This window comes from Hyperoodon ampullatus, assembly GCF_949752795.1.
Source record: "Hyperoodon ampullatus genome assembly, chromosome: 12".
Classification (NCBI taxonomy): Eukaryota; Metazoa; Chordata; class Mammalia; order Artiodactyla; family Ziphiidae; genus Hyperoodon; species Hyperoodon ampullatus.
This window is the reverse complement of record NC_136925.1, coordinates 86,115,807-86,133,661: the sequence shown is the minus strand read 5'-3', so window position 1 is coordinate 86,133,661 and position 17,855 is coordinate 86,115,807. Positions and strand designations below refer to the sequence as shown.

The 17,855-nt window shown below is 35.4% G+C and overlaps 1 protein-coding gene across 1 annotated transcript in view; it reads left to right on the top strand.

Annotated features, from left to right (window-relative positions):
* The window catches only part of PDE10A (phosphodiesterase 10A), a gene marked incomplete at both ends in the record, with an annotated part of 588,101 nt that overhangs the window by 406,042 nt on the left and 164,204 nt on the right, over positions 1–17,855 (top strand). Inside the window, one exon of the mRNA XM_079716917.1 lies at positions 6,242–6,370. Coding sequence (XP_079573043.1) covers positions 6,242–6,370 — 129 coding nt within the window. The remainder of the gene's footprint in view (positions 1–6,241; positions 6,371–17,855) is intronic.

Here is a 17,855-nt window from a genome sequence, read left to right as displayed (position 1 = left end):
GTAATATTTTTAGTTCCTCACCTACAGAATGCTACTGAACCAACTCATTGTGAAAACTGGTAAATAAAGGGGAACAAATTAAGCATTTATCCTGTCTTATCTCAATGAACTAACCAAATACTAGATGAGGTGAGGTTTCTCTTTGTATTATTTCAGCTAGTACATGGAAAAGGCATTATAGAATCAGGAAACCACCATTTTCAAGGCATAATGAATCAATAGCTCGTAGATCATCAGTGCTGCTAATGTCACAGAGAGAGACAGCCAGATGGTGTGAACCTTTTGACAGAAGAACACAATGCGGCTTATAAACATTGGCTACTGACCTCCATGTTGAACCTCAATCTGCTGAGGTCTCTAGATCTAATTTCAGTTTTCAGGAAATGCAGAGGGAAGATGAGCATGCTAAACAACACAAAAGGGATACGGTCAGAAAAATCCAAACTCTAGGGCTTCCCTGGTGGCGCAGTGGTTGGGAGTCCACCTGCCGATGCAGGAGACACGGGTTCGCACCCCGGTCTGGGGGGATCCCACATGCCACGGAGCGGCTGGACCCGTGAGCCATGGCCGCTGAGCCTGCGTGTCCAGAGCCTGTGCTCCGCGGCGGGGGAGTCCACAGCAGTGAGAGGCCCTCGTACTGCAAAAAAAAAAAAAAAAAAAAAAAAAAATCCAAACTCTAGAAAACCATAGAACAAAAGTTCTGTTTTCTTCAGTAATAAATATATGGGGAAAACAAAAAAAAATGGAGGGGGAACCTATAGGATAAAGAAACCTATGAAAATACTGAACAACTATAACTGCAGCATGTAGACCTACCTGGGTCGAGGTTTATGCAAACAGCCTGGTCAAAAAATATCTGGAAAAATGGTACAGGTGAATCTATTTGCAGGGCAGGAATAGAGAGGCAGGCATAGAGAATGGATGTGTGGATATGGGGTGGGGGAGAGAGGGTGGGATGAACTGGGAGATTGGGATGGACATATGTGCACTGCCATGTATAAAACAGGTAGCTTGCAGGAACCTGCTGTATAACACGGGGAGCTCAGCTCGATGCTCTGTGATGATCTAGATGGGTGGGATGGGGGGAGGGGTGAGAGGGACCTACAAGAGGGAGGGGATGTATGTATACATACAGCTGATTCACTTCGTTATGCAGCAGAAACTAACACAACATTGTAAAGCAACTATACCCCCAATTAAAAAAATATATTGAGAATTAGAAACTCAAACACTTGGATATTTGATGGTTTTAAAAATGACTATTAATTTGTCTTTATATGTGATAATAGCATCTTAAAATCTGTATGCAGGCAAAATATTGCATAGATGAGAGAATGTAGTTCATTAGTGGAAATGAAGTATTTTTAAATATATTGGTTCAAATGTTCATGTTACTTTGGAATAGACATTAGTATCTATCTGTGTGATTCATTGTGTGGATTATTGGTGGCAAATTTTTAATCACTGCATGCTAGTGTGTGCTAATGACAGCTGTGGTCTGATCCCATTGCTCTCATTGGGTTTGTTTCAAAGAAACACTAACCAAGTCTTTTATTGACATAAACAAAATGTCCAGGCCATGGGAAGCTATGGAAACATTAAACCAAAGTCAGACAAAAACAAAAGAAGAATGATTTCATCATCCATACATCTGTCATTTTCCAGGAGTGTGGATAATTATTTCAGTGTCTTATATTCTGGGTTGGTCCTGTGTTGGCCCAAAGGTCCTTTGCAAAATTGCATGTTAATAGGAAGTAAAAATGGATAAAATATTAGAAAAGAGTGCTTTTGTTGGCTAAGAAAGTTGAACATACTTTAAACGATAAAACAAAAATGGACATTTTAGAAAGTTTGGAGTTTTAATGCTAAAGAAATGAGAAGTTACAAAAGTGTGATTTGATTCTGTGGACAATCCAAGAATTGGCTTTCATACAGGTGAAAAATGACTTTTTGGTACTATCGATACTAGTAAATGTACTCAGCAAAAATGTTGTGTATGGATTAGCTCATTGAATTATTATGACACTGTGAGATAGATATTATTGTTCTCATTCCTATTCAAATCCCATTCCCATACAAAGAAGAAGCCAGGCTGAGAGAGTTTAGGTGCTTTGTCCAGGCTCAGGCCCAGGTGAATAGGTGAAATGAGGAAACTAACTTTTGCTTTTTATCACTTTTAATCACCAAGACATAATGACTCCCCCTGCCATTCTCATGTTGAAGGTGGTAGTTATTTCCATGAAATGTGAATGGTAACTTGGGGAGAAAAATTATAATTAGGTATTTTGAGACATTTGAGATATCAAGCTATGTAATAACATTTGGAAATCTAAAAGGAGTTTACAACCAAAATGGTCTATTTTCCATCCCATTCTCATCTACATACTTAAATCCAGGATTTGATTAATTTCTTTAGAAGTTTACTTAGACATCACAGCTCATTTATGACTCAATTGATCTTTAAAAAATATTTTGAGTAATTTATACAAAATAAGTGTCAAGGAGTGGGGAGTTATGCTCCACCTTCTTGAGGGCAGAGTATCTGCATAAATTATTTGGAATTCTTCTGTATGGAAGATTTGTCTACTCTTCTCTGTTTGTTCATTTATTTATATCAGTATGAACTCATGGATTGTCTTAGTCCATTCAGGCTGCTATAACAAAATACCACAGACTGGGTGGCTTATAAACAACAGAAATCTATTTTTCACAGTTTTGGAGGCTGGGAAGTCCAAGGCCATGGTGCAGCTTGGTTGAGTGAGGACCCTCTTCTGAATCACAGAGTTTCTGTGTTCTCACATGGTGGAAGGGGGCTTGGGATCTCTTCAAATCCACTTTTATAATGCACTAATGCCATTCATGAGGGTTCCACCCTTTGCCTCTCACACCTGGCAACCAGTGATCTTTTTACTATCTTTTTCTATAATTTTGCATTTTCCAGAATGTTGCATAATTAGAATTATACAACCTGCAGCCTTTTCAGACTAGCTTATTGTACTTTGTAATATGCATTTAAGGCTAATCCATGTCTTTTCATGGCTTGCTAGCTCATTCTTCCTCATTGCTAAATAATATTTAATTATATGTTTATGGCACAACTGATGTACCCAACTTGCCTTTTGTAAACATTTTTTTATTTTTTAAAATTTTATTTATTTAAAAAATTTTATTGGGGTATAGTTGATTTACAATGTGGTATTAGTTTCTGTTGTACAGCAAAGTGAATCAGTTATACATACACATATATCCACTCTTTTTTAGATTCTTTTCCCATATAGGTCATCACAGAGTATTCAGTAGAGTTCCCTGTGCTATACAGCAGGTTCTTATTAGTTATCTATTTTCTATATAGTAGTGTAGTGTGTATATGTCAATCCCAGTCTCTCAATTTATCCCTCCCCCCCTTTACCCGCTGGTAACCACTTTTGCAGGACATCTTAGGTGTTTCCAATTTTGGTTGATTATGAGTAAAGCTGCTCTAAACATTCACATGCAGGTTTTGTGTGGGTAAATCAGTTGGGTAAACACTTGGTAGCATGACTGCTGGATCATATAGTAAGATTGTATTTAGCTTGGTAAGAGACTGCCAGTCTTCCAAAGTGACTGCCATTTTGCATTCTTACCAGCACTGAAGGAGGATTTTTGTTGCTCCTCATCCTTTGCTGAAATTGATTGTCGGTTTTTTGGATTTTAACCATTCCAATAGGTATGTAGTGGAATCTCATTTTTGTTTAACTTCAACTCACAAATGATCCTCTTTGCATATTCTTATTTGCCATATCTACATCTTCTTTTGCAAAGTGTCTGTTCAGCTCTTTGGCTCATTTTTAATTGCGTATTTTTCTTGTTGAGTTTTTTTTTTTTTTTTTTTTTTTTTTTTTTTTTTTTGGCGGTACGTGGGCCTCTCACTGCTGTGGCCTCTCCCGTTGTGGAGCACAGGCTCCGGATGTGCAGGCTCAGCGGCCATGGCTCACGGGCCCAGCCGCTCCATGGCATGTGGGATCTTCCCAGACCGGGGCACGAACCCGTGTACCCTGCATCGGCAGGCGGACTCTCAACCACTGTGCCACCAGGGAAGCCCCTCTTGTTGAGTTTTAAGCATTCTTTGCATATTTTAGATACAGTTCCTTTATCTGATATGTAATTTGGCAAATAGGACTTGTATAATATGCCCTAAGATGAAATGATATGACAGTGAGTCAGTTATGCCTTTATATTTTCAGCCTGGGTTTCTGGAAAAAAGGGAGAGTAATAGTAACAGAAAACAGAAAGCTGAGAGTTAAAATCACTTTGGGAATAAGTGGGAAGGAGATGACTCATGTAGTTTTGAGTCAAGATGGAGCTACAGGTGATGGAAGAATTTCCAAACTAGAGATTAAAAATATAATAAGATTTTGCTGTCATCGTCATAGATTATTGTAGAGAAAGAAGTAAAGAGCAAATAGCAGTTAGGATAAGAACCATATTGTGTCACAAAAGTGATAGAAGGAAGTTTTAAGAAGGAATCAGACGTTGAATATGTACCACTATGACGGACATAATGAAAGTATGAAAATTACTTTGTCTTCTTGAGGTCAAATCAGCTGTCAGTTTACTTCTATATTCTGTGCCTTTTGTATCTGGGGACCCCAACTTGCTTTGTCAAGAGAGCTCTCTCTCTTACTTTAATGAGTCTCTTATCTTTAGCACCTTGTAGAATTTCTCAAATTGAATTTTACATCACTGAGGCTCTTTTGCAGGGTGAACATGGGCTGGATCTTGTTTTTTTTTTTATCTACTACAACTACATAATTATATATATTATGAGAGATCTACATATCTATATAGTTTAAATTGATTTTTTAAATACTGAATTCATTGAAATAAATCAGTTGCCTTCTCAATAATACCAGTCTGTTGTAGAATCATACAGTTGTGACTTTATTCCCCAGCAGAATTAATTAATATGTATAAATTCTGTGCCTTGTCTGTGCTAGAAACATGCAGCCTATTCCCTGAAGTCATAAAGATATACTTGCTTTTTCTCTTTTCTGCATCTAAAAGTACAATTTTCCATTGTCTTTTTCACCTAACCATCCCTAAGGATGGTAATTTATTGAATAATTCACAGTGTGTACAGTAGTAAAAATAATTACAATCACTGAGTAACAATTATTGATAGCCTACTTGTGATTTTGAGTTGTTTAGTGAAATGGCATACCAACATGAAGCATCAATTTGAAAACATGTAATTTTATATATTTTTAAGTGAAGATATGTAAAAGTTCTTTGCTTGAAAATTCTGTGTATATTCAGCAGTTATTATTAGACTGAAAGTTATTTCAGTGAAACTGACTACATATATTGAATGTCAATGAAAAAATGTCAAGTATTTTGAACTGAACATTAGTTTTATCATTGGATTTAGTGACCCTGAGAAAAAGGAGAATTTGTGTTGTAAACAGTAAAAGATAAGAACTTATTCATTAAGCATGTTTTTTAGCACCTGAACTGTACCAGTGCTTTATTCTCCCATTTGATACTGTTGCTAGAGTTTCACTTACCTTAAGTCTTAAATCTATGATAATTACTTACAAAAAAGTGGAAGCACTTTGCAAGGCTTAACCGACCAGCACTGGATTACAGCATCGGTTCAAATATGACACTGAAATTTACTGTTGCAAAACAGCTGTATAACATGATGTAATATCTATAGTTTAAAATTGCTAAAGTTCTAACTTTACTTTTTTTCCCCTACTTTTTCATAGTGGTAAAATATAAATAACACACAATTTGCCATTTTAACCATATCAAGGATATATCCAATGGCATTAATTATACTCACTATGTATGCAACCATCACCCCTGTCTACTTCTAAAACTTCGTCTTCATCCAAAACAGAAATTCTGTACCCATTAAGCAAATAATTCCTCATTCTCCTCTCCCTCGGCCCCTGGATGCCCCTAGTCTAGTTTGTCTCTATGAATTTACCTGTTCTAGATATTTCATATAAGTGGATTCATATAATGTTTGCGCTTTGTGTCTAGCTTATTTTATTTACTATATCATTCTTAAGATTCCTTCATGTTGTAACAGGACTTCATTCCTTCTTATGGATGAATAATAGTCCATTGTATGTATATACATCTTTTAAAAATATTTCTATGTTAAATCAATTTGCATAAATGTCATTTTTCTATATCTTTGATGTAAATGAAGATGTCGTATTGGTTAATTTTATTCTTTTCTATTCTTTTACAGGTTTGACAGATGAAAAAGTGAAGGCATATCTTTCTCTTCACCCCCAGGTATTAGATGAATTTGTATCTGAAAGTGTTAGTGCAGAGACTGTAGAAAAATGGCTGAAGAGGAAAAACAACAAACCAGAAGGTAAGATCTCATTCAGATTGAGTGTGAATTATTTTCTATTTTATAGTGACAAAACGGTATTTAATACATGCTAGAAAGTAAAATATTAGTAGTTTAATTCTGTAAGAATTTTATTCTGTTTAAAAAGATAACTTAAAATAAGTTAGAATGAGGGGAAACAAATACAAAAGGATGACCTTTAAGAAAAGAATTGAAAATTTATTTAGATATGACCACATTGAAAAATGCAAAAGTCAGTATTAGATTTGATTTTATTTAATGATTATTGTTGATTATAAAAATATTCTTTATATATTTCAAAAATAGATTTATATTATTATATTTTGCAAAATGAATTATTCAAACAATTTTTATATGTGCACAGTAGGAAAAGAACTCTTGACTTGCATTAGACATTTTATTTATACTCATAAACTTAAGATGTGGTTATATTTATGGAAAAAAGAAAGGTGGACTCAAAAGGAATGTGAAGTCAAATAAATTTCCCCCAAAATTGAATCTATATAAATATATTAGATTTGGTTATTCTGGTATAATTTTAATTTTGGATTTAAATGAATTTATATTTGGCCAATTATGACTTCTCATTTCTATGAATGTTGCTTTTATAGTGGAAATTAAAATTTATATATGATTCTAACTACACGGAGAAGTTTTATGTTAAAAAAACCAAAATATTTACTATTTTTCTGGAAATTTTTCTTGTGTAAAAAAATGCTACATTTAAAGTTCAAAAATGACCATTATTAAAATATTATGCTATTAGACCTATGCTAATAGTGTGCTGCCTGGAGCTGATTTTCCTCACTCTACATATGAAAGTTTCTATAATTTTCTTACATAATTTTTATAATAAAAAAGAGGTGGATTTTTTAAAAAAGAGAGTCTGTGGTATTGAAACCAAAGTTGTTTTTAAAGTGTCCATGGGTGGGTGTGAATGTGTATGCATGTATGTGTGGATTGAGAGGGAGGGAAAAAGGGAGAGAGAGAGAGAGAGAGAGAGAGAGAGAGAGAGAGAGAGAGAGAGAGAGAGATACCTAAATCAGAGACAGGCATATTCTTTTCAAAAGGATCATGGCATTAATAGTAAGAACAAAACTTGACATGGCATGCTTCATCTATTACAAACCTTACACATTTCCAAACAGTTCGAGATGTCTGAAACTTTCAGAAGTGTGACTGAGTTGTACTTAAGGCAACCTGCTGTATAATGGTGAACAGTAATATAATGCAAACATATATGCTGCCAACACTGTTAATCAACTACACTCCCATATAAAGTGAAAAGTTTAAAATATATATTATGTCTCTGAGATGTGAAATTGAGCGTAGGTCTTAGAAAAATGAAAAGAATTGCATGCTGTTTTAGTGTTACAGTGATAGTTAACTTTTAAAGTTTTATAAATATTTGAATGTCATTCCACATCTCCCGAATCTGTTTTCTATATTAGTTAACCAAATAATACTTTAAACTTCTTAATACATATAATCAAGAGTTAAATGATTATTAAGAATAGCAATGTGTAACTGAAACAATACTCAGTTATGCTGGAAGAAAAACTTGTCCTTATAAGGAGATGATTTTGACAGTGACCCTGTGCCGGGCTAGAGACTGTTGATGCCACCGAGAATGTGAATGAATCGTCCACTCGGGGCTCACTGTCTAGTGGTGGGGACAGGCATAGAAGTAACCACAGCACAGAATTCATCAGCAGTAAACAAGGATGCAAGCAGTTTGCAGTGGAAGGGCATTAAAAGGAATCTTTAATTCTACTGCTGTGGTCCAGTAAGACCCTTTTTTTTTTTTTTTTTTTTTGGCGGTACGCGGGCTTCTCACTGCTGTGGCCTCTCCCGTTGCGGAGCACAGGCTCCGGACGCGCAGGCCCAGCGGCCATGGCCCACGGGCCCAGCCGCTCCGCGGCATGTGGAATACCCCCGGATCGGGGCACGAACCCGTGTCCCCTGCATCGGCAGGCGGACTCCCAACCACTGCGCCACCAGGGAAGTCCCAGTAAGACCCTTTTTACCTCCTCTTCCAAAGAGTTTATCACAAGAATGTATCTCATTACATCTGCTTTATATCCAGTGAGATTCTGTAGCATGGCCCCTGCAGACTGTTTAAAGGCAAGGGTTAGCACTAAACTTGTGTGAGTAGCATGGAAAAAGCATTGTCCAGTCTTCTTTGAGATATAGAAAGCCAGTTAAATATGTTTATTTCATTTATATAGTCATGGATTAAAGTAGTGGTTCTCTGAACCATCTCCTTTCTTTTCCCTCACCCTGCCCTTCTCATTATTATCCCTTCATTGAAAATGCCTTGAGGAAGAAAATTTTTGTCAGGAGGATTTTTAGGGAGTGTTTCTATTTCCATGTGTGGACCCAGGAACAGAAAGTGTGATAGCTAGAAGGTCTTGGAGAATATTTTGTTGAAAATGAGAAAAGCCTATTCAAATTATTTCATTTTGTGTCAGTTTAGTCAAAGAAAATGAAGTAAGGAAAGCTGTGCTGGAATAAGTAATTTGCACAACACTTTGTACATTATAAGTTCTCAATAAATATTTATTTTATTTATTTTTTTAAACACCGATAAACCAGCCTCATATGGAAATGATCTACATTATGAGGACAGAAATCGTGTAAAGGCATATTCTGCTTAGAGAAAGATCCTATATGAAAATTCAGATTTTTAAACAAATGAATAAAGGGGTGATTATTTAAATTACAAAATTATATTTGCCTTTAAAATGGTCAGCTTTCATACTGCTTGCACGTGTTTCTTAATGATGACTGTGCTATCCAAAAAGCTAGTTTTTCTTCAATCATTTAGCATTTTGTTCAGCACCTACTGTTTGCTTGGTGCTCAGAAGGCAAAATGTTTAAAAAATAGAGAATGCATGACATTTTATTTAAACTATGGTAATATTTATAATGGACTAATATTGTGTGACCATAGAGCAGTTGTAATTTTCAAGACAGCTCACATATATTGACCCTTTACATCTGGTTGAATTAATGAAGGTTAAGTAAGCTCATGTTCATTTGGCAGATGTTGGAACTGTGCAAGGGAAGCTAAAGGGTCACTAACGGTCCAGCGTTTATCACAAGAATGTGTCTCATTACATCTGCTTTATATTCAGTGAGATTCTGTAGCATGGCCCCTGCAGACTGTTTAAAGGCAAGGGTTAGCACTAAACTTGTGTGAGTGGCATGGAAAAAGCATTGCCCAGTCTGTCACGTGTACCTGTAAATGTCAAGTAATTAACAATGAAAATGTTAGTGCTGTCAGCTGCCTTCAATATTTACAAGAATGGTTTCTTTTTTTACCCAAAGAATATAGTTACATATTTTTCACCTCTCCATGATTCTAGAGATGGGATTTAATTTTCATTCAAATAAAACTGTTAGATACTTCATACTTAGAATTAGTAGGATTTAATTTATGCCCCCCAAACCTATTATATACAACCTAATATGTGGATTAAGTAGCATTTGCCCTACTTGGTATATAACATACAGTTTCTATGCTAGTGTATATAATGTAGCAGGATATTAAATTAACAGAGCATGAATTTGCCAAAGCACACAATGTTAGAAGACTTCAGTTAGTAAGACACTAATCAGTGATGTGTTAACTATTAGGACATAACAGGAATAAGAAAAAACACATAATTGAAATAGTTTACTTGGAACTTCATTTTGGGCACTTTCTCTCTTTTCCTTAAAATTACGTTGTCTCAAATGTTGAAATTACATTTTCACATAGAACTTTCATATTCTTTTTCATAATGGAAAACAGAAAATGTGTTGAGTGTTGCATGCCTTAATCTAAATTACAAATAAACGTGAGTTCACCATCTAGTAACTAGAAGGGGGATAAAGTTGATATTAATTCATTTGTAAAGAGTTACTTGATGTATTTCGTTAATTCTGTTAATTGTACATATTACTGTTAAAAGGTGTATCTTTAATATATTCTTTTTGAGAGTGTTTGGGCTCCTTAGCAATCCAATCAAGTTGATTGGGATTTTGATAATTTCAAAAGATTAAGTCAGGGCTTCCCTGGTGGCGCAGTGGTTGAGAGCCCGCCTGCCGATGCAGGGGACACGGGTTCGTGCCCCGGTCCGGGAAGATCCCACATACCGCGGAGCAGCTGGGCCTGTGAGCCATGGCCGCTGAGCCTGCATGTCCGGAGCCTGTGCTCCGCAACGGGAGAGGCCGCAACAGTGAGAGGCCCACGGATCGCAAAAAAAAAAAAAAAAAAAAAAAAGATTAAGTCAGATCATCACAAATATTGTTAGTGATTATGAAACTAATTCAAATAAATTTAATAACTTTGTTATAGACTAGATTGATTTCTGAAGCAATTTTTATATTATCTGTAAAGTTCCTATCAGTGGTAGCTATTATATTTTCATTCAACATTGTTACTACATTTCCTAAATAAAAATTTTGTTTGCAAGGGATTCTAACTAATGAAAATGTTATGAGCTAATGGAGTTTTGAAAATACTTTGTTTTTGCTTCTTTTTATAAAAATTGTATTTGTTAATTGCACATATTATAGACAAAGATGTGTAATAGAAGTCATTACATCTATTTAATATAATTTTTTTGGCATTTAAAATTTTATTTCATGTAACACAGATTTTTAAAAATAAAATAAAAAGCCTGTGAAAGATAAGTGATATAACCATTTCTGTGTGTGTGTGTGTGTGTGTGTGTGTGTTTTAATCTACCCCTTAAAAGCTTCCTGAAGGTTTAACATTGATCTGGATTATTTGACCAAAGGTTGAATAATCATTTCTAGAAACATTCATTTGAGTGGTGAGTTGTAGCTGGAATGTGACCAGGTACTACTCATTTCTCTAGCTACTTATTCAGCATGCCAGTTGACAAAAATCTATGTAGTACCTACTATGGGAGTGTAGTTGGAAAACAAGGAATATAAATTTGATTCCCTCAAGGTCACTTTCTGGTAGAGGAAGACAGATAATAAACACATAAGCTAAGAATAAGATTTATTTCAGTATTTGTTGACTGTGTGTATTTGAAAACATCTAGCATAAGGTCTAGCAAATAGAAATTTTTAGGAGAATTAGATTTGCTTGAGATTTTAAAATCCACATTGTTTGCTTTTGGATAGTCAGACAGAGCCTATGTTTTATATTAAGCATGTGTGCCTGTCCATCTGCCCTGTCCTGGGCTCTTTGTAAGTCACAGGAGCACTATTTCTCATGTTTACTGCCCTTAAGGGACTCATAATCTTGTGGTGTGGAAAGAAGATATGAAACTATGAGAGTACAGCAACTGAGGGTGTATAATCAAGTGTTAAATTGTGTGGTATAGTTTATCAAGACAACACTTGTGAGAATTGGGGTCATTAAGAGGTATGAAAATTGAGAAGGCTTTTTGTAGGAATTGGTTTTTGATTTAGGCAACTGGTTCCCCAGATCACCACCAACATCGCTTGGGAACTAGTTAGGAATGCCATAGGTTAGGTCTTAGCCCAGACCTCCTGAATCAGAAACTCCTGTGGTTGGACCAGCAATCTGTGTTTTAACAAGCGCCTGCCGTGGTTTCAGGTGGTCCCTGGCCCCGGCCCTGGCCCCTGGTAATTCTGATGCAAGCTAACACTTGAGAACCACAGCCTTGGGCACTGGGGTGGGGCCTGTGGAGGAGTAAGTGTCGTGCTGCTGTTGGCTGGGGCGAGCAACAGGAGAAAAGGCAGGGCTGCAGGACTTGCTGTGATTTCCTTCTGTGAGAGGCTGAAGAGGGAGGATTTGTCACAAAATTCTGGGTAGAAGCAAGTTGATAGCAGTAGGGTGGTCGAAAGCAAGTTGGCTAAAACAGCTCAAATAGAAGTTTGGTTAAAGAGAATATGTTCAGTCACTCTTCTTTTCTTTTTAAAAATGTTTCTGGATTTTTTTGTTTGTTTGTTTGCTTTTGTAGTGCTGGCATTTTGATATGTTGTGGAGTCATTTGGTATAGATTTTACATCTTGAAAATATTTTTTCTTATTCTAAGAATGTGAGAAGTTGCTGTTAAAATTTTTGTCTTTCTACTCTCATTTTATTTTAGCTATTTATTCATGTTCTGCATTGACTGTAATAGGAAAAGCAGAAACAATGTAAAAATCCAAAATAGGTGTTTAATTGATAGCTTTGCTAAAGTATGGTGAGTTGTAGAGCTACGTATATTATCACCTTTTTGCAAGATAATAATCACATATAAATGCATAGACAAAGAGCTAGCAAAATATATGTCATTGTGGTTGTTTCTGGATTTTGGGGATTTATAGGTGTGTTTATATCCTTATATGTGTTGCTGTTATAATAAGAAATAATTAGAAGAAATATTAAAAGAAAGTTTTTAGAGTTTTTCTTATATGGAGTGTTTTGCCCCAAATTTCAGTACTTCTAATTCAGTTTAAACCAATTATCCTCTGCTTGTTTGGCTACTTTTCTGTTGCAAGGGATAATAAATATTTATTCTATATTTACTAATCCCTTTATTGTTGGCTTTTCCTACCCCTCCCCCATATGTTACCTTTGGTGACATAGATTATCACATAGGAAGTTGGCGGCTGAAATGGGGTCTAGCAAAGCACACAGCTCAGTTTTTTCCCAGAGTCATCATTTTGGGTTTACAAATAATTTTACTCAAATTTACCAAATATCTTCTATATGTTTAGCATTTGCTAATAAGCATCAGACATGAATTCAGTTGTAATGGAATTTGCTGTTTAAAGGGAGCAAAAAATATTAAGTAATTTGACCATAATTATTTAAATCAGTTATATAAGTTTTTTCCTTGTGATGAGAACCTTTAGGATCTACTCTCTTAGCAGCTTTCAAATACCATGCAGCCGTGGTAACTCTCGTCATCATGCTGTACGTTGAATCCTCAGTCTTTGCTTATCACATAACTAGAAGTTTGTACCTTTTGACCACTTTCACTCAATCTCCTCATCCTAAATCAGTTTACAAAGTGTTAAGGTTGAAAGCTTTTTCCTGAAGCTCAGGAACAAGACAAGCTTGCCTACTCTCACCACGTCTGTTCAACATGGTACTGGAAGGCCTGGACGGAAAAATAAGGCAAGAAAAAGACATAAAAAGTATCAGAATTGGAAAGGAGGATGTAAAAGTGTCTCCATTTGCAGATTACATGATTTTATATAGAGAATATACCAAAGACACTGCCAAAACGTTGTTAGATCTGATCAGCTTATTCAGGAAAATTGAAGAATACAAAAATCAGTAGTGTTTCTATACACTAACAATGTATTATTTGAAAAAGAAATAAAACAATCTCATTTACAATAGCATCCAAAACAATAAAATTCTTAGGAATAAATTTCACCAAGGAGGTGAGATACCTCTACTCTGAAAACTGCAAGACACTGATAAAAGAAATCGAAGAAGACACAAATAAATTGAAAGGTGTACTGTGTTCATGGATTGGAAGAATTAATATTGTTAAAATGTCCATACTACCCAAAACCATCTGTAGATTTAATGCAATCCCTATTAAGATTTCAGTGGCAATTTTTTATAGAAGTAGAAAAAAGAATCCTAAAATTTACATGAAACCATAAAAGACCCTAAATAGCCAAAGAATACTGAGAAAGAACAAAGTGGTAGGTATCACACTTTGATTTCAAGGTATAGTACTTAAAACAGTATGGTACTATGTGAAAAAAGACAAATAGATCAATGGAATAGAATCAAGAGCCCAGAAATACACCCAAACATATGTCAACTAATATTTGACCATGGAGCCAAGAATACTAAAACGAGAAAAGACAGTCTTCAGTAAATGGTGCTGGGAAGATTGAATTTTCACATGTAAAAGAATGAAACTTAGACTCCTATCTTATACCATTCACAAAGATTAACATAAAATGGATCAAAGACTTAAATGTAAGATCTGAAACCATGAAACTCCTAGACAAAAACAAAGGAAAAATAGCTCCTTGACATTGGTGTTGGCAATGATGTTTTAGATATGACATCTCCAAACAGAAGCAACAAAAACAAAACTAAGCAAGTGAGACTACATCGAGCTAAAAGCTTCTGCACAACAAAAGAAACAATGAATAAAATGAAAAACCATCCTATAGAATGGGGAAAAAATTTGCAAACAATCTGATAAGAAATTAGTACATTAAAATAAGTAAGGAACTCATTCAATTCAATAGCAACAACAGTAAAAGAAAAAAAAAATAATCCAATTTAAAAATGGGCAAAGGACCTGAATAGACATTTTTCCAAAAGACATATGGGAATAGCCAACAGGTACATGAAAAGATGTTCAACTTCTGGAATCATTAGGGAAATGCAAATCAAAACCACTTCACACCTGTTAGAATGGCCATCATCAAAAAGACAAGAACTTTGGGACTTCCCTGGTGGTCCAGTGATTAAGACTCCATGCTTCCACTGCAGGGGCACGGGGTTCGATCCCTGGCCAGGGAACTAAGGTCCTGCATGCCACCCGGTGTGGCTGAAAAAAAAAAAGGCCAAGAGCTAACAAATGCTGGCAAGGATGTGGAGAAAAGGGTATCCTAGTGCACTGTTGGTAGGAGTCTAAATTGGTACAGTCACTGTGGAAAACAGTATGGAGTTCCTTAAAAAATAAAAATACTATTATCATAGGATCCAGCAATTGCACTCCTGGGAATATATCTGAAGGAAATGAAAACACTCTGTCAAAGAGATATCTGCACCCCAATGTTTTCCTGCAGCATTATTTACAATAGACAAGACATGGAAGCAACCTAAGTGTCCACTGATGAACAAATAAAAAAGTTGTGGTATATATATACAATGGAATATTATTCAGTTATTTAAAAAAAGGGGAAATCCTGCCACTCGTGACAACATGGATGGACTTTGAGGGCATTTTGCTAAGTCAGAGAAAGACAAATGCTGTAAGATCTCACTTTTTTTTAATGTTGAATCAAAAAAAAAAAAAAAAACTGAAAAGGAGACCAGATTTGTGGTTACTAGAGGTCGGGGGTGGGGTGATGGGAGGGAGGATTTGGATGAGGGTGATTAAAAGGCACACATTTCCAATTATAAGATAATTAACACTAGGAATGTAATGTAAAACATGATGACTATAGTTAACCCTGCTTTGTGATACACCAGCTGTTAAGAGAGTAGACCGTAAGAGTTCTCATCACAAGGAACATTTTTTTTTCTTTTTTTAAACTTGTATCTATATAAGATGATGGATATAAACTAAACTTACTGTGGTAACCATTTCACAATATACGTAAGTCAAATCTTTATGCTGTATACCCTGAACTTGTATAGTGCTGTATGTCAATTATATCTCGGTAAAACTAGAAAAAAATCTTTAAAAAGGTGCTAAAAAGGAAGGTTGGTGTTTAAGCTCAGGCCTGAAGGATGAATTTGCTATTTTTTTGGCTGCACTGGGTCTTCATTGCTGCATGCGGGCTTTCTCTAGTTGCGGTGAGTGGGGGCTACTCTTCGTTGCAGTGCGTGGGCTTCTCATTGCAGTGGCTTCTCTTGTTGCAGAGCACGGGCTCTAGGCACGTGGAGTTCAGTAGCTGTGGCTCGCGGCTCTAGAGCACAGGCTTAGTAGTTGCGGCACAGGAGCTTAGTTGCTCCGTGGCATGTGGGAATCTTCCCGGACCAGGGCTCGAACCCATGTCCCCTGCATTGGCAGGTGGATTCTTAACCACTGTGCCACCAGGGAAGTCCTGAATTTGCAATTCTATTAGAAGGAGAGGGAGAAAGAGTTGGAGAACTCCAAAGGTGGAAGGGGTTTTGTTGGACAATCATGGAGGAGGAGGATGCGGATGTGAGCAGAGAACGATCCTACAAGACTGTTCAGGTCATATTTAAGGGCTTTAGATTTTATCTTGAGAGTAACATGAAGGTATCGAAAGGTTTGAAGGAGGTCTGATAAGACATAGTTTGAATGGATTTTCACAATCTATAATATCTTGTTTGGTATGAAAAAAAATCAATGCAGTGAAGTTTCAGACTCCGGTCAGTTGTCATCTTCCCAGAACTCATCAGCACATTTGTTTGGTGGTTTGTTGTGTCAGTATCAGTTGATAACTTACTTGCAGATATCTTAATGCAGTAGTTCAGTATTTTGAAATGGAAGCCAAAAGTGTGTATCTCTAACGTTTATGAAATATCAAGGAATAAAGTTTTGCTGGGAACTTTTTATAGAACCTGTATGACTAATATTTTCAAGTGGAGTAAATAAATGTTCATGTTGGTTTTGGCACAATTTAAAACCTAATGGTAAAACATTGAATGTATTTGGGGAAAAGTGAACATTGAGTGAACAAGATTCAGGAAGATAGAAATCACTCATTTCTTTAATCTGTATAAATCATGGAACATTATCAAGAATGACTCATAAAGCACAGAACATTGAGAAGAGACACAACAAAACAAGAATGGTTCTCAAACTTCCAAAACAATTGAACAGGAAATGATAAAAATGATGAAAGGAATGATTTATCTTGGAGTAATTTTATAAACATGAAGAGCTTGTAATCAACAAATGAACCATTAATACTAGGGATGTTTTAGAAATTAATCTCAGACTAAGGATCTTAAAAGTCAAGGGTCCTTAGAGTAATCAGAGTTGAAACTCCTTATTTTGGAATTTATGTGATGTTTTTCACTTAAAGAGTTTACCTAAAATATATATAAACAAGCATATTTATTTTCCTAATTATATATGTATGAGATTTGTTTGAGATGGACTTATTAATAATATTTCTCACAGCCTTGAAATTTTTTTTTAGACATCAGTGGAGGCACTCAGATTTCAGTTTGGCTTATAATTGTCCTTATACTGTAGTGCCTTTTCAGCTTTCTATACCTTCTTTTACTGTGGGACTAAGAAAATTAAGTTCTAGACTAAGTTCTATTAGAACTTTCTTCATAAATTTTTTATATGAAAGTATAATGCAAAGAATGGAAACTTAAAATGTGTTGATTTATTGGCAATTTCTAAGATACGTGACTTCAGTTCTTTTTTTGTGTTTGATACTCTAAGGAGGAAATTAGAAGCGACTTTAGAAGCAAAATATTTTTTCTGATATTTTTTCACATAAAAAGACTTATGCATTCTCCATACACATTTAAAAATGTAACATGTAGCATATATTTAAATTATTTTTGTTTTAAGAATTGCAAATCCATTTCTTAGAACAGTATCCTGTTATGCAGAATTCTTGCTCTAAATATTCATTGAAGGAAGGAATTCACTTAAGTTAAATATGGACATGCAAAGTTTCAGTAAAACTGGGGATTACTAATATAAATCAATCAAAGTTTTATGAAATGAAATTAGTGCCTGGCTAGTAAACATTTATAGAAAGAATGAATAAGTGAATATAGTGAAGCCCATAAGATTACAGAAAATCCCCATACTGTTTTGTAGAAAGAAAATTTTAAAAACTGGTTTTTATGCTATTAAGGAAAAACAACAAT